The 21,667-nt window shown below is 42.2% G+C and overlaps 1 protein-coding gene across 1 annotated transcript in view; it reads left to right on the top strand.

Annotated features, from left to right (window-relative positions):
• Positions 1-21,667, top strand: part of LOC144781952 (cytochrome P450 2A13-like) — an 820,837-nt gene that overhangs the window by 206,886 nt on the left and 592,284 nt on the right. The window contains exons 2-3 of the mRNA XM_078661043.1: positions 1,163-1,325; positions 2,276-2,425. Coding sequence (XP_078517169.1) covers positions 1,163-1,325; positions 2,276-2,425 — 313 coding nt within the window. The remainder of the gene's footprint in view (positions 1-1,162; positions 1,326-2,275; positions 2,426-21,667) is intronic.

Genomic DNA, 21,667 nt, shown 5'->3' with positions numbered 1-21,667 from the left:
GCAGGTCGCAAACCCTATTTTATGAGTAAGTAATAGGTTACTTACTCGCAAAATAGGGTTTGTAAATAGGGCAGACCTATTTTGAGGTTGGAAATGGGCCAATTTCCTGTTTGCGACCTCAAAAATAGGTTTTACAACTGACCCTAAATCCTAAAAGGTCTTGTTTGTCTTAAAGAGCTATCTGCCAAAAACAGCCTTGGAAGACTGGAGATTATGAGGGATGAGGATTGATTTGAAATACATATTATTTTTGTTCTTCCATACACTCTATTGAGCTTAAGGGCATAATTACAAGCCCCTAACGCCACCACAACATCTCTTTTTCTGACATTTTGGTGGTGACAGGGGCTAAGCCTTATTTACAGGGCAGTGTTAAGCCGCTTAACGTGGCTTAAGGCGCTTTGTAAAAAAGGCCCCCTTTCACGCTATGGTTAGCGTGAAAGGGGTGGGCAGTGGGTGTTGCGGTGGGCGTTCCACTGCAACACCCATTGATTTTGACAATACCCCCTATTTATATGTGCAGCCTTCATAGGAGGCAGTGCCAAAATTGAGACCAGGGAAAACCTGATCTTAGATGGCGAAATGAGGAGAAATGCATTGTTTATCCTCATTTATGATTTTTCAATGTGTGATGCCTTATGTAGTGCACATGGAAAAAGCAAACTGCCATGGACTGTTTATGTACAGGAAGGTCTCCCTTCCGGTACATATACAATGTAGAAAAAAATGTCATTATGTGACTTTCATGTATGCTTCATGAAGTAGCACACATAAAAGTGACAAAATTGCATTTTAGGATTGTTTATGTGCAGTAAGGAACATATTCCTACTCATAAACAATGCTCCCCTGCACGCAGACACCCTTGCACTATGGTGCAAGGGTGCCTGCATTGGCACTACACTGCTTAGTGTAGCGGCAGCACAGGGGAAAATACAAGGCTGCACCATATCCTTGTAAATATGGTGCAGCGTTGCGTTTCTGAAGTGGCGGAGTGAGGCATTAACACATGACGGCTAATGCCTCACTTCTCCACTTCCTCATACATATGCCCCTTAGATTTAAGTTTAAATGCTGATTCTGTTGTGTTATCTGAATTTAATAGCTTTTTCTATGTAAGGACAAATAGTGGAATTATATTAGGGTATATATTCTCTTTTGCAGCTGCGTGATATCTATGGCCCTGTGTTCACAGTATACTTAGGTCCACGACCTGTGGTGGTGCTGTGCAGCTACGATGTTATTAAAGAAGCTTTTATTGGCCAGGCAGATGACTTTATGGCAAGAGGACCATTTCCTGCATTCGAAAAGATATTGCATGGATCTGGTAAGTCCTTGAAAGAAAGGGTAAACAGGAATCAATATAAAACCAATATGAATATGTTGATTCTTAATGTGTCTTATGGTAGGTTTGAACAACAGCCATAAAAAAACTCCTGGAGCCGGATTGCATACTTTGAATACACTGATTTATTAATGTTGACACCTGCATTGAAGTGACTAACGATGGAGAATTTCTTTTTTTATGCATATGCCATTCTTTGGTAATTTGCCAATCAAGAATAATGCCATACTGCATTTGTCACAGAGGCATATTTATGTGACTAGTGGTGAAGGGCAGCACAGCAAGTCACATTGCTGCACCACCCTGCGTCACTGGGAAAGGACAGGAATGTGCCATATTCAGGAGATACAGAGCATTCCTGTCCTTTCCTCCTGCACTGGCAGACCAGTGCCAATGCATGTTCCCTTGCAACATGGTGCAAGGACTCCTGTGTTGTAGGCAGGATTGTTTTTGTGCAGGAAGGGGCACCTTCTTCCACAAGAATGATCCATGCAGCACACATAGAAAGACGAAAAACACAAGGAGAATTAGAGAAATATCTCCTTGTTACGCTTCACCTTGGGAGGCACATCTTTTGGATGCATCCCCAGGTTTACCAGGTTTGTTAAATCAGGGAATGCATCAAAAACCATGGGTGCTGCATAGGGACACCAACCACAAAGCCCATGGAACACCTCCCATGCGCAGAGAAAGGCATTGTAGCGATTTGCACTGCATTGCCTTACTCCAGATTTATGAACCCACTTTGTGTGAAGCAAACACGATGCAAGCCTCATGCAAATATGCCTTTGAGTGTATATAGGCTGGTATAAAATTGCCTGCTCAGCCTTCAGCAAACAACTATTAGTCGCTGGTGGTACTCATGAGCCTAAAATGTGGTTTTGAGGCAAAAGTTGTGGAACCAAATCAACAAATGTTATTATTTGCTGCAGGACTTGCGAACACCAACGGTGAGGAGTGGAAACAGCTACAGCGTTTCTCAATCTCGGCCTTGAAGAATTTTGGCATGGGCATGAGGAGCATTGAGGGGATCATCCAAGAAGAGGCCAGCTTCTTAGTGAACGAGATTGGAGAATCCAAAGGTTTTCTGCTTTTTTGTTGTTTACATAACGATGTGGCTGTCAGCTGTTTAGTGTTTTTGTCATGAGGATTGCATGTATTTCACTCTACTTGTTCAGTGTGTGGTTTTAATACGTGAGAGTCTTTTTACAGATGAACGTTGGATATAGGGCCAGATGTAGGAGCCCAAATACCGGTCGGTAACGGCCGATTTCGGCCCTTACCGACCGGTATTTGGGTTTTCAGATGTAGGGGCATGTAATTTTAAGAATCTGTAATTTTACCGATTCGGTAAATATACCGATTCTGTAAAATACCGAATCGGTATATTTACCGAATCGGTAAATCCATATGTAGCTGACACTCCTGAGAGTGCCACAGGCCCTTAAGAGTCGGTATTTTACCACACAATCCTATTGTGTGGTAAAATACCGAATTCAGGTGTGCATGCACATCTGTGCATGCACGCCTGTGCAATGTGACACACAAACATGCCCTTAGGGCATGTATGTGTGCCACATGTCACAGAAGCCTGTACTTGGGGTGCTAGAGGGTGTCAAAGTGACACCCCCTGCACCCTCGCAGGATTCGGTATTTACCGATTCGGTAAATACCGAATCGGTATTGCTCATTGATTCCTATGGGCTTCAAGGCCCATAGGAATTAATGGGCAATACCGATTCGGTATTTACCGAATCGGTAAATACCGAATCTTACAGATTCGGTATTCCTGAATTCAGAATTACCTAAATCTGCCCCCTTCCCATTTACAGACTCTTAAATACCGAATCGGTAAAATTCGGCATTTAAGAGTCTGTAAATGGGAATTACCTACATCTAGCCCTAATGATTTATCTGAAGTGAACAATATTAGGATACAACAAATCTCGTCCCCATTGAATATCCAGACGAACTTCTGTGATCACATACCCGGTAGCAGACTTGTGTAACACTAGACTTATAGAATCTTTCAAGTGAACAATATATGATGTTTTCTTCCCTGTAAAACCCCCTGCCACATAGAATAGTCAGACCAACTTCCTCCTATATGGAACTTGACCACATACACTGTAGCAAACTCTAGGAGCTTCCCAAAACACACTGTGTGCAACAGAACCTCTGCCACCCAGATCTTTCCATTCCATTTCACTGGTTTGCCCAATTCACTGTTGAATCACATCACTTGTACAATTATATCCATCAACCACTAGGTGATCTCCAATAAATATTTACTAACATTATTCTCTAGATATTTACCCTCCCTCCACAGTCTTTTTTTATTGTGTCGTTTTCATTGCTGTATCAGACCAACTGCTCTATGTGCAGCCATATATTTGACAAACATGGTGTCATTAATTGCTTCTTTTAGTGTGTTCATACATCTCTCTTTTATGTCCTTTCCATTCATAATGATGTCCCTGCTCCTTTATGCAAACTGTTCCAGCATATACTTTCCTTCATCATAAAAAACAACTAGAAAAGACATTAAAACATTTGTGACTTTTTTAATCCTGTGAAGACCTGCTGCCAGGCATGGCCGCTAGTCTGATATCTTATCTGCCCAGGTGTGCTTTTCCTCTACCTCGCGAGGCAGAGAAAATGGGTATTAAGCTTTCAATTAAAGCATTCTACTTAAATCATGTCGAGACTTTGTACATGCAGAGAAGATGACTGTTTAATTTCCGCTTTCTTAGTGCTTAATTTGAGGTGGTGGTTTTCAGTGGGACCCACCAGCACTCATTTTTGAAGAAGTACAGAACTTACTTTTCCTCAACAGACATTTACCAAGAGAGGGAAAGACACAAAGGGGGAAAAAGGAAGAGAAAGATAGAAAAACTGTCAGGTGAAAAAACAATCCACAATCAGAATTTGTAATTACTTTCACAGAACTGGAAAAATTGGGTAACTCCGCATTACTCTTTAACACAGAGCTCGGCCAAAGTCCACCTATCGCCGCATGGCAGAATAGTTTTTTCGAGTTCGAGCAATGTGATGATAACAGGAACAACAGAAGGCTCCAGTAAGCAAGCGCAAGTGACATTTGATGTCCCCTAGAATGATTTGCCGTCGATTGGAAGCCTTGTAGCACGATTTTCAAATGGGAGTAGTTGCGGTAGCGGTCAGATGGCTACTTCTCAAGTAGATTTTCTACTTGAGCAACAGAAAAATCAACTTAAATTGCCGCGTGCCCTTGCATATCCCGTGTTGCCATTTGTGCTGATTTCAGCCCAGAATGCGCTACCATTGTTAAATCGCAGTGCAAGCAGCTCACCATGTGTTTGTCTGCCTGTAGAACTCCACCGATTACTGCTTACTATTTATCTAACTCTGTGGAATTCAGTGCAGGTTCGACTCACCCCTGTAGAAAATAGGAACCTGTATGAGTGAGGTAAAGGGGAAGTGTCTGCTGGTGGAATAGTGAGGCATGAGTTGGATTTAAGTCTATGCAGCCTTGGTATTCAGTTCACTGACATTTAATAGCACTGGCTGCAGACTTCTGAGCAGAGCTTTGGGCACTGACACTCATTCTTCTACAACCGAGCACTGCCCTTTCCAAAAACCTAATTACTTCCAAAGGGCACACAACATTTTAACGGCATAACTTTGGCAAATTTATATTTGCTGGACCCACTATTTTTGTTCAATAATCTTTATTCAATCTTTATATATCATAAAAGAAAGGTACACACAAATAGCAATATTATAGGACTCTATATGACAGCGACAACACCATAAAACACATAATTAATACATCCCAGTACTAAAAACAAGATCAAGCATTACACTAAACATAACTCATGACTAAGGTAATGAAAACATCCATGGTTTTTCACTTAAAATTGTGACTGTGGCTATCCCGGCAAGATGGAGGACGCACACCAAAAATGTTCTCGGACCAGCTGTGTCATCCTCAAGCATCCGACTTGCTGCATGTTGCTTCACTCCAGAACTGTTGTCGAGGGGTCCCTGTAGAGCAGCTGGGCAGAATTGGGGCCCAATCCACTCCAGATCCTTATGCTGAGCCCACACCTGGGATGATCTGGCACCCCGCATGAACTTTGCCTGCTAGGGCTTCATAACAGTGGGAGACAAAGACACTTGCAGCATGGGTTCCAGTGGGTGGGGGCCCCATCACGGTGATGAACATTGCATGCATCCCTTATACAGGGGTAAATTCACCACAGCTGCCACAGGAGGAGCCCTGCACCCTGCATCTGAGCTCAAAGGAACCTATGGACTTGAATACCATATTGCAGGTCAACCAAGCATCTCATGATGCGGTTGGACCTAAAATTGAGGAAGTGATGGTTAAAATATCATCACTCCGCAACACTGCTCACAGAGTCTCCAAAACGGAGGAAAGACTCTCATCAATGGGGATGACATCACCTCAGTTAAGAAAAAAGTGACAAAGTTGCTATGCCTCAGCACCACCCTTGAAAGATGAGGAGAAGATGCAGAAAATAGGTCAACATATAACAACCTTTACTTTGTTCGATTCCAAGAGGGCACTGAGTTCCCAGACCCTGTGTACTTCTTGCACACTTGACTGCTGTCATGCTACCGGGGATCCCCCTTTCGCAGTGGTTAATGAGCGCATAGATCGCTGGCCCAATGTCCTCCGCCTGGAGCACCCTGCGCCAACTGATTGCTGGCATTCTCAATTAACGCGACAGGCACGTTATCTAATGAGAGACCCGCAAGGCTGGATCTCTAACATTTCAGTCATCCCAAATAATGATGTTCTCAGACTATACATGTGAGACACAAATGCAGCGGAGATTCTTCGATGGAGTAAAGCAGAAACTCAAGGCTGTTAACCTCCAATGTATGCTCATCTTTGCTGCAGATATGTGGGCATGGGCATAGAGGACCTCTTGAAGGTTGTAAATACAACATTCTAAGTGTGTCCTTCCCAGCCCATCTGTCATCCCAAACCTATGAGGCCCTCAAAGAGAGGCTCACAAACTTCCTCACCGGCATGGCCATTATAGGGGGAGACTTTGATTTCACAATAAACTCTGACAGCACAGGAGCCCCCACAACATAACTCCTGATGAGCGCTAAACAGCTCAATGGATAGCTGAATGCCTTGGGACTATGTGACATATGGTGGACCTGGCACCCCCGAGACAAAGTATACACTCACAGCTGCACAGTATACATTGTCATGTATAGATTTCCTCCTAGCTCCTGCAACTGATGTCCTTCATGTCTGTCATGTAGACATCCTCCTCTAAGGTATTTCAGACCATTCACTCATTGAAGTTCGCATTGGGAGCCACGGTGCCACTGATCAACCCCTCTGGTGGCTTATTGCCTAGTTCTTCCAGGATGATTGTTGCACAGATCACCTGGCAATTGAACTGCAGTCCTAGTTAAACATTAAGACAGGGACAGTGGACTCTGAAGGTACACTCTGGGCCTCCCGCCAAGCTTCTGCTTGTGGTGTGGCCAAGGGCTACAAATGACTGACTGAAAAGGATCAACTGTGGGGGGTGATGGACCCAGAGGCCTGCGTCCTCATGTTGTACCAGCAACATGCTTATAACTCTACTGAGGCTATGCAGAGCCATGTGCACTGGCCAAGTTGCCTTCTGACAGATAGTCTTGTAGGAGGCATGCCAGTGCTGGTGGAACTCCCTACAGCGAATGTGGTGTGGCCAAGGGCTACAAATGACTGACTGAAAAGGATCAATTGTGGGGGGTGATGGACCTAGAGGCCTGCTTCCTCCTGTTGTACCAGCAACATGCTTATAACTCTACTGAGGCTATGCAGAGCCATGTGCACTGGCCAAGTTGCCTTCAGACAGATAGTCTTGCAGGAGGCATGCCAGTGCTGGTGGAACTCCGTACAGCGAATGTAAGAGATTAGGGACAAATCCAGTAAATTCCTCTACTGGCTAGCTACTAGAGACTTGTGTTTTAGAATAATCCCTCAAATCCTGGACTTTACCAGTTCCCTTAAATATAACTAAGCTGAGATAGCAGCAGTTTCTATTGAGTAGTACTATAACCTGTATGCAAACTGACCTTGGCCACCTTGGGTGCAACACTGGCCCATTTTGGCAAAAATACCACTCAGTGACTATCCCAACGGAGTGGGCTGACCTCATCATACCCATCTGCATGGAAGAAATCCATCAAGCTATATATGAGCTGAACTCTGAGAAGATACAGGGCCAAATAGATACCCCTAGAATACTATTGCAAATTCTGTGATATCCTCTCCCTCCATCTTCTCAACGTATATGCAGAGGCGGCCCAGAAAGGCCACTACCCACTGGCTCTAGATGTGGCCTTGATAGAGGTCCTCCCCAAGGCCAATAACCACACTTCAGCTCAGATAGGCCCATATCCCTCACCAACGCTAAAGCCAAGAGTTTCTCAAGAATCATCTCCACTTGACTCAAACATATTATACCAAGCCTGGTCCATCCGGACCAGTGCAGATATGTACCCAATAAGTCGATTATATATTGCAAAACGGGAACCCTGTGCACTTTTACTCCTTGACTTCGAGAAAGCATTTGATTCTGTGGACTGCAGCTACCTGAGGGAAGTTCTGGTGAAAAAGGGTCTTGGCCCTCGCAAATAGAAGATATATCGGCCTGCGGTATTAATGACTACAGGCTCAATTGTTGATTTAACAGAATTCTTTTGGATCCCCTCTCTGCTCCTTTTCGCTCTTGCTATAGAACTCCTGGCCCGATTGGTGAGATGTGATGTTCAATTGCAGGGGTGGAAATGAGAGATCACAGTGGGAGAAAGAATAGCTTTTTATACCAGCAATGTCCTCCTCTTTTTTGTGAATCCAAGTCTTATGGGACTGCAAAGCCTTCAACTCCTCAAGCTCTATGAGGAGGCCTTAGTGCTTCAAGTAAACATGTCAAATCCTTCCTTTGTTCAAATTAAGTGCAACACTGTGGTTAAGCACTGGCAATTATCCATACCTATAAAATGACTAAGCTTTAAATATCTGGGACTCTATTTCTCACACCTCCCAGAGCTGGCCTGGAGCTTTAACATGACACCCCTGATATCCACAATAAAATCATACAATCACCGCTGCGCGATTCTACCATTCACTGTACTGGTCCGTATTGCCTTTTTTAGGTTTCGGCTAGAAAGCGCATGAGCTATCTCTTCCAGACTGTTGTTAGCTTATAGTGGGCATAGATCCCACCTATTACTTACCATTGGTTGGTGCCATTCTCACTCTCATTTCTTCACTTCTTAGTGGTTAGCTGCTGTAAGTGTTCCTCCTGTTCGTGTGTTCATCCCTGCCCCAAGAACATGGATCCATTACTTGTGTGTGTTCTGTGTCTAATTGTCTGCTCTTTTCTTGGCGTGGAAGAACTGACCCGAGAGCGCCTTATTCAGCAGGCTCCCTTGTATAGTTCCCCACCTACCACCTGCCCTAATTCCATTGTAATTGATTTTATATAGCACGTACTGCCACTGACAAGCACTTTCTCTGGTGTTGCCATCTTCCACTCACCGTACCTCTGTCCCTTTGGTTGTCTATGATGTTGCTCTCGATCACCCAACCCCTCCCTTCCATTGTCTGTGGTGTTACCCCTTCTACATTTTCACTCTCCTTTCCTTCAGGGATGTAGCCATGGGAGCTGATCATACCCGTCCAGTCTATATTTTGGTCTGCCCTGACCCCTTCATCACATGCTTTATTTTCTTTTTTGTTTTCTTTTTTTCAGTTTTATATAGCGCAAACTCGAATCGAAGGTATTGGAGAGCTTTACATGAGCACCAGTTCTGTTACACAAAGACACATTTATTTTTCGTAGCCACGGGGAGAGTAAACATTTTCCCCAGAATCACACTCATCACAGTTTAGTGTAATGCATGCATAACACACACACAAACTAAAAGCTGATGGCATGCTTTTTACAAAAAAAATTCTTTTGTTTTTTTGCTTTAAATTCTGTTGCCAATCAGTAAAAAGTTAAAGGCTATTTTGCATGATGGCCAGACCCCTGCACGTGCCTGATAGCCAGATTGATTGTGCCCTTACTACATCCTTCCAGGCTTTCTCTGGCATTCTAGTTCTGTTTACTTGGTGAGGTCTCATGTGAAACTGTCTCACACGTACCCTGCGGAGCCTATAAGTCTAGTGAACTTAAATTGGAACGGTTGGACATCTGGGGAACTCATACCAGGTACATTCTCGGGAGATTGCTAGAGTCTATTCCTGTGTGCAGTCTAGTGTTGAGAAAGCAAACAGCAGATTTACTGGAGAGAAGAAAGGAAGGCAAGCTTAGAGAAAAGTCACGTCGAAGGCATGGGGCAATGAAGTAACCTTATTGGCCATTTTGTTAGCCCATCATTGTTGTGGGAATTGGGGTCAAAAGCTTTTGTTTCGTGATTGCGACCACAGGTCTTCGCAGGACACCCTACATTTTACCATGTTTTGCAATTTTTATGATGTCCCCAGGATACTATACCTTCTCGCTATACTGGAATGGGCTACTTTTACCCAGTAATTGCCCTAATTTATTTGCAAAAGCTTACATGTGATAAAATTCTTAGCATCCTTGGTTTTTTAAAAGTAGCTGTATTGTTGAGAAATAGCTATGATAGCTTTTTTGGCTGAATAGGGCTTATTTAAATAGTTTGTGGTTCTTTATATATATATTTTTATATTGTATGTCTTTTTATTCTTTTTTAATCTGAGCAGAATGTGGTTGGATTTTATTGGATGTGGTATTTTATGGTTTGTACTGCTTTTATGGTTTTTATTCTTAAACCCGAATAAAGTTTATATTGATTGATTGAAATAGGCATGGAGAGTGAGGCACTGGTGGCTGAGTATCATGAGAATGAGCAACCACAGCAGGTGAGAAGTAATCTATGCAGAGTACAACAGGTGCACTAGCACTGGAGTAAATTGTTGTGAGGAGCCCATAGCCGAGTAGGTTTGACTGTTTTCTACCCAGAGGCATGTATACAAAATTGCTGGGTTTGCATTAGGGACCATACCATCCTACCTATACCAATCCACCACCCCAACATTGTGTGTGTCCACTCCTTCAAAATCACAGCTTCCTAAATGGGAAAACGACCCAAGTACGCATAAACACCCACAAACAAATACTGCAATATTAGAATTGTCCATCAAAGAATGGAACTGCAATTCACAAAGGTCAATTTTTCATTACTATATGGATCTCCAAACAACACAAAACCATAATCACAATATCCCTTATCTGGAACACACAAACAGCCAGCCTCCATTAGAAGAAATTGACAGAAGAGCATGCATTCTGAAGAACACCTGGCAATAATGATACCTTCTGCTGTACAGCTTTGAACATATTGACTCTGATCTCCTCTTCTCCTCAACAGTTCAGAAACCCTCCTTCTACCTCATCCATATAAACATAGCTATCTCCCTAGCACCCTAACAATCGAAGGGCCCTTATTCCTTCTCTTAGGGCCTGATTCTGATGCGGTTGGGAAAGCTTTCCCACCTAGGGCCTGACTCCGATGTGGTTAGGAAGGACTCCTAATGGCATTTGCTCCTTCCAAATCGGATCAGGAACGTGTCTTCCCAACCCAGGGGCCAATTATGATGCAGGTAGGAATATAAGCTCCCATTGAAGTCAATGGGAGTCCAACCAAATCTTATCTGGAAGCATCCGGATGCATCGTACTCGGTCGGTCGGACTCTCCCGATCCGAGTGGTTTAGAAGCCATTTCCAAACTGATTCAGAAGGGAAGCTTTCCAACCCGCATCAGAATCTGGCCCTTAGTGTAGGAAGAGTCACATTGGAGTGGGAGCAGACTCCATCTGCCCTGGCTCATGGTCCAAGCGTACTTCTCCAGCAATAACACTCTGTTGCTCTAAATACCTGTGCCTAGCGGTGGAGTTTACAATAGAGCTTGGGGCAAACTGCTTCTGCCCACTCCGTCACTCAACTCATGAGTGTTAAAGTGCCAAGTCCTTGAGGGGCATGATGTATGAGGCATAGCACACTGGGCCTGTCCATTGACTCCATTGTCTTCCTGTGCCTAAGTGAAATACCTTAGGTGTGACAAGCATACTGAGACATGAGTGGTACAGTTTACTGTGACTGGTACTAAACATCCATTACTGATTAGGACAAAGGTGCAGAAACAGAATATCGAGTAAAAAATAATAATTAGCACAAATATCGAGTCATTAATATCGTGGTTCAGAAATATTGACAGCAAGGATATTGTGGTCAAGAACATCGACTTCAGGTAAGTAATATCGATTTTAAAAATATTGAAGTGTTTAATTTCGTTTGCAAAAATATAGCTGTTAAAAATATCATTTTTTAAATTAATGTTATGTATTTTAGTATATAATTTATATGTATGTGAGGTATGTGTTTTTGTATAAAAAATATTTGTATTTGTAATATATGTGTTACATTTTTTGTTGTTATTTATTTTTTTATTTGTTTATTTTCTGTTTTAGTTCTGTAGCGGGTTGTGGGTTTATAGGGGAATAGAGTGGGAAGTAATTTAATTATATTGCATGTATTGATTAATTTTATTTATTAATATTTGTTTAATTGAGATGTTATAGTGTTAAATGTGTAAAGTAATTTTTTATTCATTAATAATTCTGCCCCAGAGACTTGCTCACCTTTCTCTAGAAGCATTTAGAGACCTGAAGGTGATTTGAGCTATACAAAAGGCATATAACATAACATAACAATTAGTTGGTAATTGATTTTAATAAATTAATTGGTGAGTAATTATGGGAATGAGGTAAATAATTGTAGGTATGTGTAGTGGTGTTCATAGCTGTAAAGGGTGGGAAGTAATTTATTTTTAACTTAAGAATTAATAATTGGTTGTTAATTAATTTTAATTAATTAATTGGTAATTAATTATGGTAATTGTGTTTTAAGGTTTGTGTTGTGGTATATATAGGTTTAATTTATTGGAAGATATTTATTTTTAATTCATGAATTAATAATATGATGTTGATTTAAAGTAATTAATTTGTAATTAGTTATTGTAATTGTGTAATTCATTTAGGTGTATGTTGTCATGTTTATAGTAGTAAATAATTAATATATAGTTGTTAATTAATGTTAAATATTTGATGTTTATTTTGAGTTATTGTTTTTTTTTTGTGTTGTTTTTACTTTTAAAGGGGTAAAGGGCTGGTATTAAATACATTTTAATTACTTCATTATTAGTTGTTAATAGTTTTTGATTTAAACATAAGTTGTAATTGTGCTTTATTCTTTTATAGTTTAATTTAGGTGTGTTTGTGCATATTATAATGTTAAAGTGTGTGAAGTCAATTAATGTTAATTTTTTAATTAATAATAATGTATTTATTGATTATTAATTATGTTAACTATGGAAGTAAATTTAATTAAAAATGTTGAAGTGATTTGGTATTGGTGTGGTGTTATAGGGTAGGACATAAAATAAATACATTTATGTATTAATACCTTTTTTTAATATTTCCTAGTTTCAAAGAATAATTTGTTATAAATCTATTTATTATGTTATTGCATACATTATTTGTAGTTTTTTATATGTAATTATTATTATATGTTTTATTTTTTACATATTTAATATATTAGATTTTTCATTTTATAACTATTATTTATTTATTTTTATAATTTTCTAAATTGTCAATATTTAAAAAAAAGTGTAACTGTTTGAGTGTGAATAGTAATTTTTGTCTCTCCGCTATCCAACACTTTCCCTACTATTGCACTCTTTGATGTGAGAATAGTAATTTTTACCCCTCCTCTAACCAGAACTTTCCCTACTGTTGCACTCTTGGGAGTGGGAATAGTATTTTTTTCCCCGCTATACCAACACTTTCCCAACTTTTGCTCTCACTGCAGTGGCAATAGTAATGTTTACCCCTACGCTATCCAACAGTTTACCTACTGTTCTACTCACTGGAGTTGGAATAGTAAATTTAATTCCTCCGCTATCCAACACTTACCCTACTTTTATATTCACTTGAGTGGGAATAGTTATTTTTACCCCTTTTGCGATCCAACAGTTTCTCTAATGTTGCACTGATTGTATTGTGAAATTTAAATTGAAAAATATATTAATAGTTTAATGTTTTAATTTATTAGGAATTTTTGTTTTCTTATATTTTAAATCATTAATATATATTATTATTTTTTATATTATTTTAAACGTTTAACATAAATTAAAAATAATAGTTTATTACTTGTTTTAAAGTAAATATCTATGTATAAATTATTAGGTGTGTGTGTTTATTAGGTTTATTTGTAATATTTTATTAAAATGTATATTACATTTATTTAATTTTGTTACAGTGATATTTAATATTTGATATATTTAATATATATATATATATATTATTTTATATTTATATGAAAGTCAATATTTTATACATTTATATTTTTTACATCGATATTTTTTAGTCAATATTTTTGTACTTACCTGTTTAAGTATTGGAGTCAATATTTTTATTATCTATATTTTTAGTCGATATTTTTTACATGTATATTTTCTACATCGATGGTGTGTCAGTGAACAGAGGCTAAATACAGCTGAAACTTGTCTGGGGTTGTGTTGTAATCTCACTTGGTTTGCCCCGTCCCCCTTCCTGTCTCCCCTTGATATAGCCCTGGCAAGAATATGCGAAGATTCCACAGCTGACTCCAGCTGACTGGAACCTGTGATGGTGTGAAGACGCATGAAAGAAGACTCCTTAAGAATTACCTGTGCGCGTCATCTTTACAACACTGGCGAAGGAAAACTGTGTGGGGACGGTTCACCATCACCCCAAATGCTTACTCCAGCTACAGCCTGTAATTGTTGTGAAAACGTATGACTTACCTTAGCGGAGTTTGTCAAGAAATCATGTCCTCCTGTGACCCTGACTGTGCCGATTTCGAGCTGACTTTCAAAGTGTTGGTGAAGGTATAACTCTCTTCACTTGTCAAGGATTATCAAGGTGAGGAGTACCACGGCACTCTGTCATGAGGGGGAGGGGTAACGTCCAGCCAGCCCCTTGTAGTGTGCACCAAAGTGTGGTAGCCCAGCCGGAACGAAACACAGGAACATTTGAATTTGTTAAGGATTTCCTGGTTCGAGGCAGTGCAACGTGTGACTTTGAGTTTATTGTGGTGCGCTATCCCCTCAAGTTGTCTGCTAGTGGGAGCGCCTGACCTCGGCAACCACGCTGAAGAGGAAAAGGAAGAGTGTCGTCACACTCAAGTATTCAACCGGCGCCCACCGGGGGTTCCTGCACTGGGGAGCTGGGTGACCGTGTTTCCCAGCGCTGAAGAGGCGCATGACCTGAGGTGTCGTGTGTGGGCAGCGGCTGACTTCGGCAGTTGCGCTATAGAGGAGGGCGGCCTGCGGGGTTATCCGGTGGCCGTGGGAGCGGCTAATTGAGGGCAGCTGAGCCCTGCTGGTTTCGGGCCTGCGTTACCTCAGAAGGCGGCTCTGTTAGATGGCGCCTCTCCCTCGGCGCTCTTGGAATTCCTGTCAGCTTGCTGTGGGAATTCTGGGCAGCTTGCTTTCCCGATAAAGCTGCGCTAACTTCCCATCGCAGCGTCTACACTGTTCTCAAGAAGCGCGTCATCTCTGGAGGCGGCACGAACGGGCGGCGCCTCCCCCAGAGCAGCGCTTCACCAGTTAACCCTTACCTCACTAGTTGTTGTTTCCTCAGCCTGTCATCCTTCGCTGACAGCCACAGCTAACATCAAATATCGCTTTGTGGCTGCAGCAGTTTGGTTTGCCTGTCATTTCCTAACGCTGATAGGCACAGCACAGTACTTTTCTTTATGTTCCATGTTATGGGCTAAGTGACTGTAAAATATTAATACAGAGGGGCATAACTGGCAATTACAGTGTTCAAAGTTAAACAAGGATTTCACCAGGCCCCCCCTGTTTTTGCCATCGCCAAGAGCTGTCATTACTTTCCAGACAAGGCCTCCTCATCCTGTCTGTCATTGACACGCGCTGACAGGCACAGCTGGACTTTGGACATTTTATTCTGGCACTTTCCTTTGGTCTCTCTTAGAGGGAAGGGTACGATCTCCTCCTCTGAGAACACCCAGCGGCATATAGATCCTACAAGGAATATTTTTACCTTTCTTCCATAAAATGGCAATTACAAATATGTCGCAGCCGCCGCCTTTGCTTAATGAAGTGGGAGAGCCACAGCTACCCTGGAAACAATGGTTTGGTCTTTTAGAGTCCTACATCATCTCTTTTGGGGGTGAGAAGTTTTCAGCATTAAGAAAGTTACATACTTTACTGCATAACTTAGGTATTGAAGGGCATAAAACATATGACAACATATCAGTGGAGGCAGAAGAAGACAGTGATGATGACGAATCTGTATATCTAGCAGCTGTAAATAGGCTGGAAAAATACTTTGGTAAAACTATCAACGTTGTGTTAGAAAGGCACAAATTCTTTTCAAGGGAACCGGGGAAGAATGAAAAGGTAAAAACATACATTGCAGCCCTTAAAGGTCTAGCCAACACGTGTGAATTTGAGACCCTACAAGACTCCCTAATTAGGGACCAGCTAGTGAGATGTACTAACAACGAAAAAATTCAGGAAAGGCTCCTGGTTGCCAATCCTGACATAAAACAAGCTATAGACATCGCTGTTGTTATTGAACACACTGCAGATTGTATGGTAGCCATGAAGGGAGAAGGGGAGAAAAACACAGAAGTAAATGCCATAAACAAGCAAGAGACCCATAAAGAAAGTAAGAGTAAGAGTAAGGGTCCCAGTATCGTTCCTCCAGGTACCAGACTAAAGTGTTTCAGACGTGGCAGCCCCAATCACCTTGCCAATCACGTTGGAGGCCAAACAAGACCAGTCACATGCCACAGATGTGGGAGGAGGGGCCACTTAGCCAGACTTTGTAAAGATCACCAATCTAAAACAGTTCACTCCATTGAACATGAGCCTCCCCAAGAGGTTAAGTTGGTGTTTAAAGTAGAGGAAGAGGACAAGGCAGGTGGCTTCCCGTCTTGTACCATTACATTAGACCAAAAGGAGGTTACTGTTTTTGCCGACTCATGCTCGCCCTACACTTTAGTAGAAGCAGACACTTTCTCAAGAATGTTTCCCATGTGGCAACAGAAAATACAACCTGCTGACATACACCCAGGGGGGTACAATGGGGACCCCATACCAGTAGTAGGCATGACAACCATGAACATAGGGTTCAAAGGAAGGAACACAGTAGGTAAAATCTATGTCACACAGAAAGGGTCTAGTCGGTTGGGGTGGAAGCACCAAAGGGAACTAGGCATCAAGCTAGACCCCAATAACCCTGACCAGGTACTCCTAGTGGATCAGTTGGTGGGAGGCAAGGAAGTTTGTGATGAGTTCCCCAAGGTGTTCACAGAGAAGCTGTGTTTACTTAAGAATTACCAGCATTCTATCAAACTCAAAAGCAAGGCTAAGCCTGTGGCCCATAGAGTGAGACCCATACTACATTTGATGCAGGCGCCCCTTCAAGCTGAATTGGACAGACTTTTGGCTCAAGGGGTGATTGAACCCATAGACAGCTCACAATGGTTGGCCCCAATCGTTCTCACAACCAAATCCTCTAGCAAGGATATTAGATTGTGTGTGGACCTTAGAGGTCCTCACATTAATCAAGGATGCTAGTTGTTTCAGCATCCTAGACCCCTCGTCTGCATACCACCAGGTGGATTTGCACCCAGATTTGCGTCACTTAACCTCCCTCATTACCCCCTTGGGTGCCTTCCAGTATATTCGCATGCCCTTTGGATTGGCATCGGCAGCCGCTGCCTTCCAGAGGATCATGCAACATGTACTGGAGGGTCTCCCCAATACCTTGTGCTTCCAGGATGACATTCTCATTTATGAGAAAGACTTGGAGGAGCATAATTCCAAATTTGAGGAAGGCATTGACTAAATTGGAAGTAGCAGGGTTGACACTAAAGAAGGAGAAGTGTCGTATAGGGGTGGGGTCAGTCGAATACCTGGGCCACACACTTTCGGAGGATGATATAAAGCCCAAAGTAGACTTGGTTGAAGCCATTCAAGGAACTAAGCCACCAACGAACGTAGATGATCTAAAATCATTCTTAGTATTATCAGAGTATTATGCTAAGTTTGTGAAAAATTGTGCTAGCATTGTAGAACCTCTGAGATTGTTACTTAAGACCAGAACCCCCTTTACATGGAGTGAAAGCTGTCAAGTGGCGTTCACCACAGTGAAGGAAAGCATTGCCTCATCCCCATCGTTGGGTAGATTTGACCCGACCAAACCCACCATTCTTTACACCGACGCAAGCAATAAAGGTTTTGGGGCTAGCCTCACCCAGATGGATGAAAACACGGAACAAGTGGTGGCATTTGCTTCTCGCGCCCTTAAAAAAGCAGAAGTAAACTACTCTGTGGTGGAGAAGGAGGTGTTGGCATGCAGATGGGCCATCAAACATTTCCGTTTCTTTCTCTTCACTGTGAGGACCGACCACAAACCCCTCATGTACGCCTTTACAACCAAAGGGTCTGAAAAAACACAAAACGTATTTCAAGGTGGATTTTGGGTTTGGAGGGGTACAATTTCTCGGTGAAATACATGCCAGGCTCACAAAACGTGGTGGCAGACTTCTTGTCCTGCTCACCAAATGATACCAACGGTGGTGATGTAGTAGTTGAAGACGAGGAGAGGATTTTGAAGTTGAAATGCCTAAGCAAAGAGGAGTGGGAGCAGGGTTTGAATGATGATAAGGATTTGCAAGCACTAAAAGACTATATAATAAAAGGATGGCCCAGTGAGAAAAATAAGGTGACACCCGTGTTGAGTGGGTTCTGGGAGGTGAAGCTCGAACTTAACATTCACGATGGTATGGTGTTCAGAGGGGAAAAAATTGTTCCACCTATATCACTCAGGCAAAAAATTGTTGACTTAGCGCATGTTGGTCACTTGGGGCGTAGCCTATCAAAAAACAAAATTAGACTGGACTACTGGTGGCCTGGGATGGATGCCATGACAGAACGCACAGTGAGGGACTGCTTGGAATATAGCAAGGCTGATAAGACCTAGCAGACAAGGAAACCACATCTATCCCCAGTTTTGATACCAGATAGTCCTTGGTCCAAACTAGCTCTTGACATAATTTGCCCCCTAAATCTCAAGAGTTTGAAGGAAAGATTTACACTAGTCCTGGTGGATTACCACACTAAGAGGGTGGCTTAAAGGTGCGTCCATTAAATTGATACCAAGGGGCTCATAAGCTTCCTTAAAGATACCTTCTTTGAGGAAGGCATCCCAGATATCTTAATAACCGACAATGGGGTACAGTTTGCCTCAGAAACTATGAGGGATTTCCTTTTAGACATGGGCAACGTCCACCAGAAAACTGCCCTTTCTTGTCCCCGTGCCAATGGGTTGGTGGAGCGCATGAACTGCCTGATAAAAGAGTATCTACAACGCGCTGAGATTTTAAGCACATCAGCGTCTCAGACTCTGCAGGAAACTCTCTGGGCCTATCGCACTACCCCAAACCTAGTGAGAGAGGTGTCTCCTTTCACCTCATTGAAAGGGAGAATTCCTAAAACCGGGCTTTCGTCCCCAGTAAAAAGGCAGACCAATTGTCACATTAACCGTGATGAAATTGGAAAGCGTTTAAAGTATCACCAAGATAAGTATGTAGCAAGGTATAACGCTGACAAATATGTGAAAGCTAGCCGGGTGAGGGAAGGGGATTGGGTCCACATAGACCTTCCCAAGCCAAGGAGGAGGGAAGCCACCAGGTTCTCTGAACCTATGTGTGTAACCAGAGTAGGTAGGAATGTGGTTCAGCTGGCCAATGGACAAACTTGGAGTATGGACAGGATTGTTCCTCACAGAGAACTACATGTCCCCCAGGCATAGACACAAATGCAGAGTAGGAATTATGTGGCCCTTAGGAGGTCATCAAGGCCCACAGCTGTGCCCAGGTGGACTAAGGATTACTGTGTCAAATGAAAACCTTTTATGTATTGTTACAACATGATTTTTATCTCAGAATGGTTTTTACAATTGTAACTCTTATGGTCATCGGAGCATGTTCTGTGTTAATGCTCCTTCCCAAGCAGTATAACTGTTGTGTACCCACTCTCCCTGATTTTCCCTTCCCTTCCCTTGGTAAGGAGATGTGTTGTAATCTCAGTTGGTTTGCCCAGCCCCCCTCCCTCCTGTCCCCCCTTGGTATAGCCCTGGCAAGAATGTGCGAAGATTCCACAGCTGACTCTAGCAGACTGGAACCTGTGATGGTGTAAAGACGCATTAAAGAAGACTTCTTAAGAATTACCTGTGTGCGTCATCTTTACAAAAGGTTGCTTCTATTCCTCTTCTGAGGTCATGGCTTGGCAGTTTGGACTGAGCGATTCCTACTGGAGGCTGATTTGCACATGCCTCATCACTTGCCTGTAGTGGCACAGTGAGCAAAAAATATATATTTTCCATTGTGACTTAGAGTAAGTATAATTGGCTTTGATTAATTCAGGTATTGCACCCGTCTCTGTTTTGTTTTTTGAAGTGCTTCATCTTAGTTTGCTCAGCAGCATCTGTAGAGTCATGCATCCTTCCAAATAATGGTAAAAGCAGAAACCCAAAGGTTTTCATTAGTAATGCACCCCTGATGTTGCTAAGTGCCTGGGCTGCCTAATAGTAAGGCTGTCTGGTGTTGATACCACCTCATTCCTCTTTCATCCACCTCCCTGCACTTCCTTTCTTTTGTCGCTGTTTTCTTCAATGTATTTTCCTTCCTTGTCCTTTTTCTATCTTTCTCTTTCTTTAGGTGAAATTTTGATGATGAAAAATAAGTGCAGCTACCCCTAAAGTTGTGCTCGTGACCAACACCTGCATGCACCGACATTTATTAGGCACTTTTGGAAGAATGTCCAGTGGTCACCATCTGCTTGCAGGGTAGTGTATCTGCAGTATGAGGAGAATTTTGATGTTTACTCAATAGATTTTTCATAATCTTTGGGTGCCCCCCATGCAATGGATTGAATGAAGAAATATCTAAAATCATCTGTTTGCATCCATGTTTTATTCCATGAAGAAATGTGAAGGGGGTTTTGTGCAGCCTATGAATGTGGTGCAGGATGACACTGGGAGCCAAGGTCACACAGTTGGTGAGGCCAAATGTGCAGATTTTGGAATGTCAACATTTGGGCCAAGGATGTTTTTTCTCCAGCGATGATCCCATGAACCACTTTCTCAAAATCACTGCCTAGCAAGAGGGTCATCCTTGCTACATAATGTGGTTTCTACTGGACCTCAGATCAATGGATACACCTGATCTTTTTCAACTTGTAGGGCAGGGCCCTGCTGTATTATCAGACATTTTGCCACAGTGGCCCCAGTGCTGTGTCCTAGACATGGTTGATTGTTGACGGACTGCTACTTGAGTGTGGTATTTATGCCTAAAGTTCTCTACATCAATGGAGCCTTATGGTGAGACTCCCTCCTCCAGGGCCAATGTCCATCAGTGGCGGTACCGGTCAGTTTACAGTGTCATGTGTGATTTACATCACTATGAAATGAAGCATCCTTGTGCCTAGGAAGCCATGGGTGGTTCCCGAAAACCTCTCAGTCTATTGGATTTGTTGTGTCTTGCCTTTGACCTGGATTTATCCTTGGATTACAGGCATACATCTTAGCACTCCTTTTTCAACTGTTTTGGTAGTGGAGGGAAGGCTTCTGTTTTGTCACCTTGCGGAAAAACTGAAGACTAACATCATCCATCCATCTTGTGCCAGTCAGTCCATAGGCACCTACATGGATCCCAATGTGCTATATAATTAATACTGTGAGCCATTCTTGAGGATGAACATCAGTAGACAGTTGCTCCAGCATTTGCAGCAACACATTTCAATGTTTGCATACAGCAATTACTTTATTTGTCAGCTTTCTTGCTGAATTGGTGGTTTATTAGTAGCTTAGAGCGAGCACAAAGAGTTCATCTGAGTGTAGTGCTATCAAACCTCTCTAATATAGTACTATCTTCAAAAGTAAATAATGTTTTTTCCACTGTCTTGCAGCCTCAACCTGCATGCTGACTAAAAAAACTCCCTCTACATTCCTAAAATGCAGCACCAGAAGCTGATCTTTACAGGGGTCGATACTGACGACTTGGGCAAGATGGCGGCTGAATGAAACGCCGCAGAAGTCACCTTTTTTACCACTGCTACCTCTTTTTTATTGAATTGAATTGGAGAAGAAAAGCATGATAATGGACTGAAAAAAGAGTTTGAAAACTTACCGTATA

The sequence above is a fragment of the Lissotriton helveticus genome, chromosome 9, assembly GCF_964261635.1.
Source record: "Lissotriton helveticus chromosome 9, aLisHel1.1, whole genome shotgun sequence".
NCBI lineage: Eukaryota > Metazoa > Chordata > Amphibia > Caudata > Salamandridae > Lissotriton > Lissotriton helveticus.
This window is presented reverse-complemented; position numbering and strand designations above follow the sequence as displayed.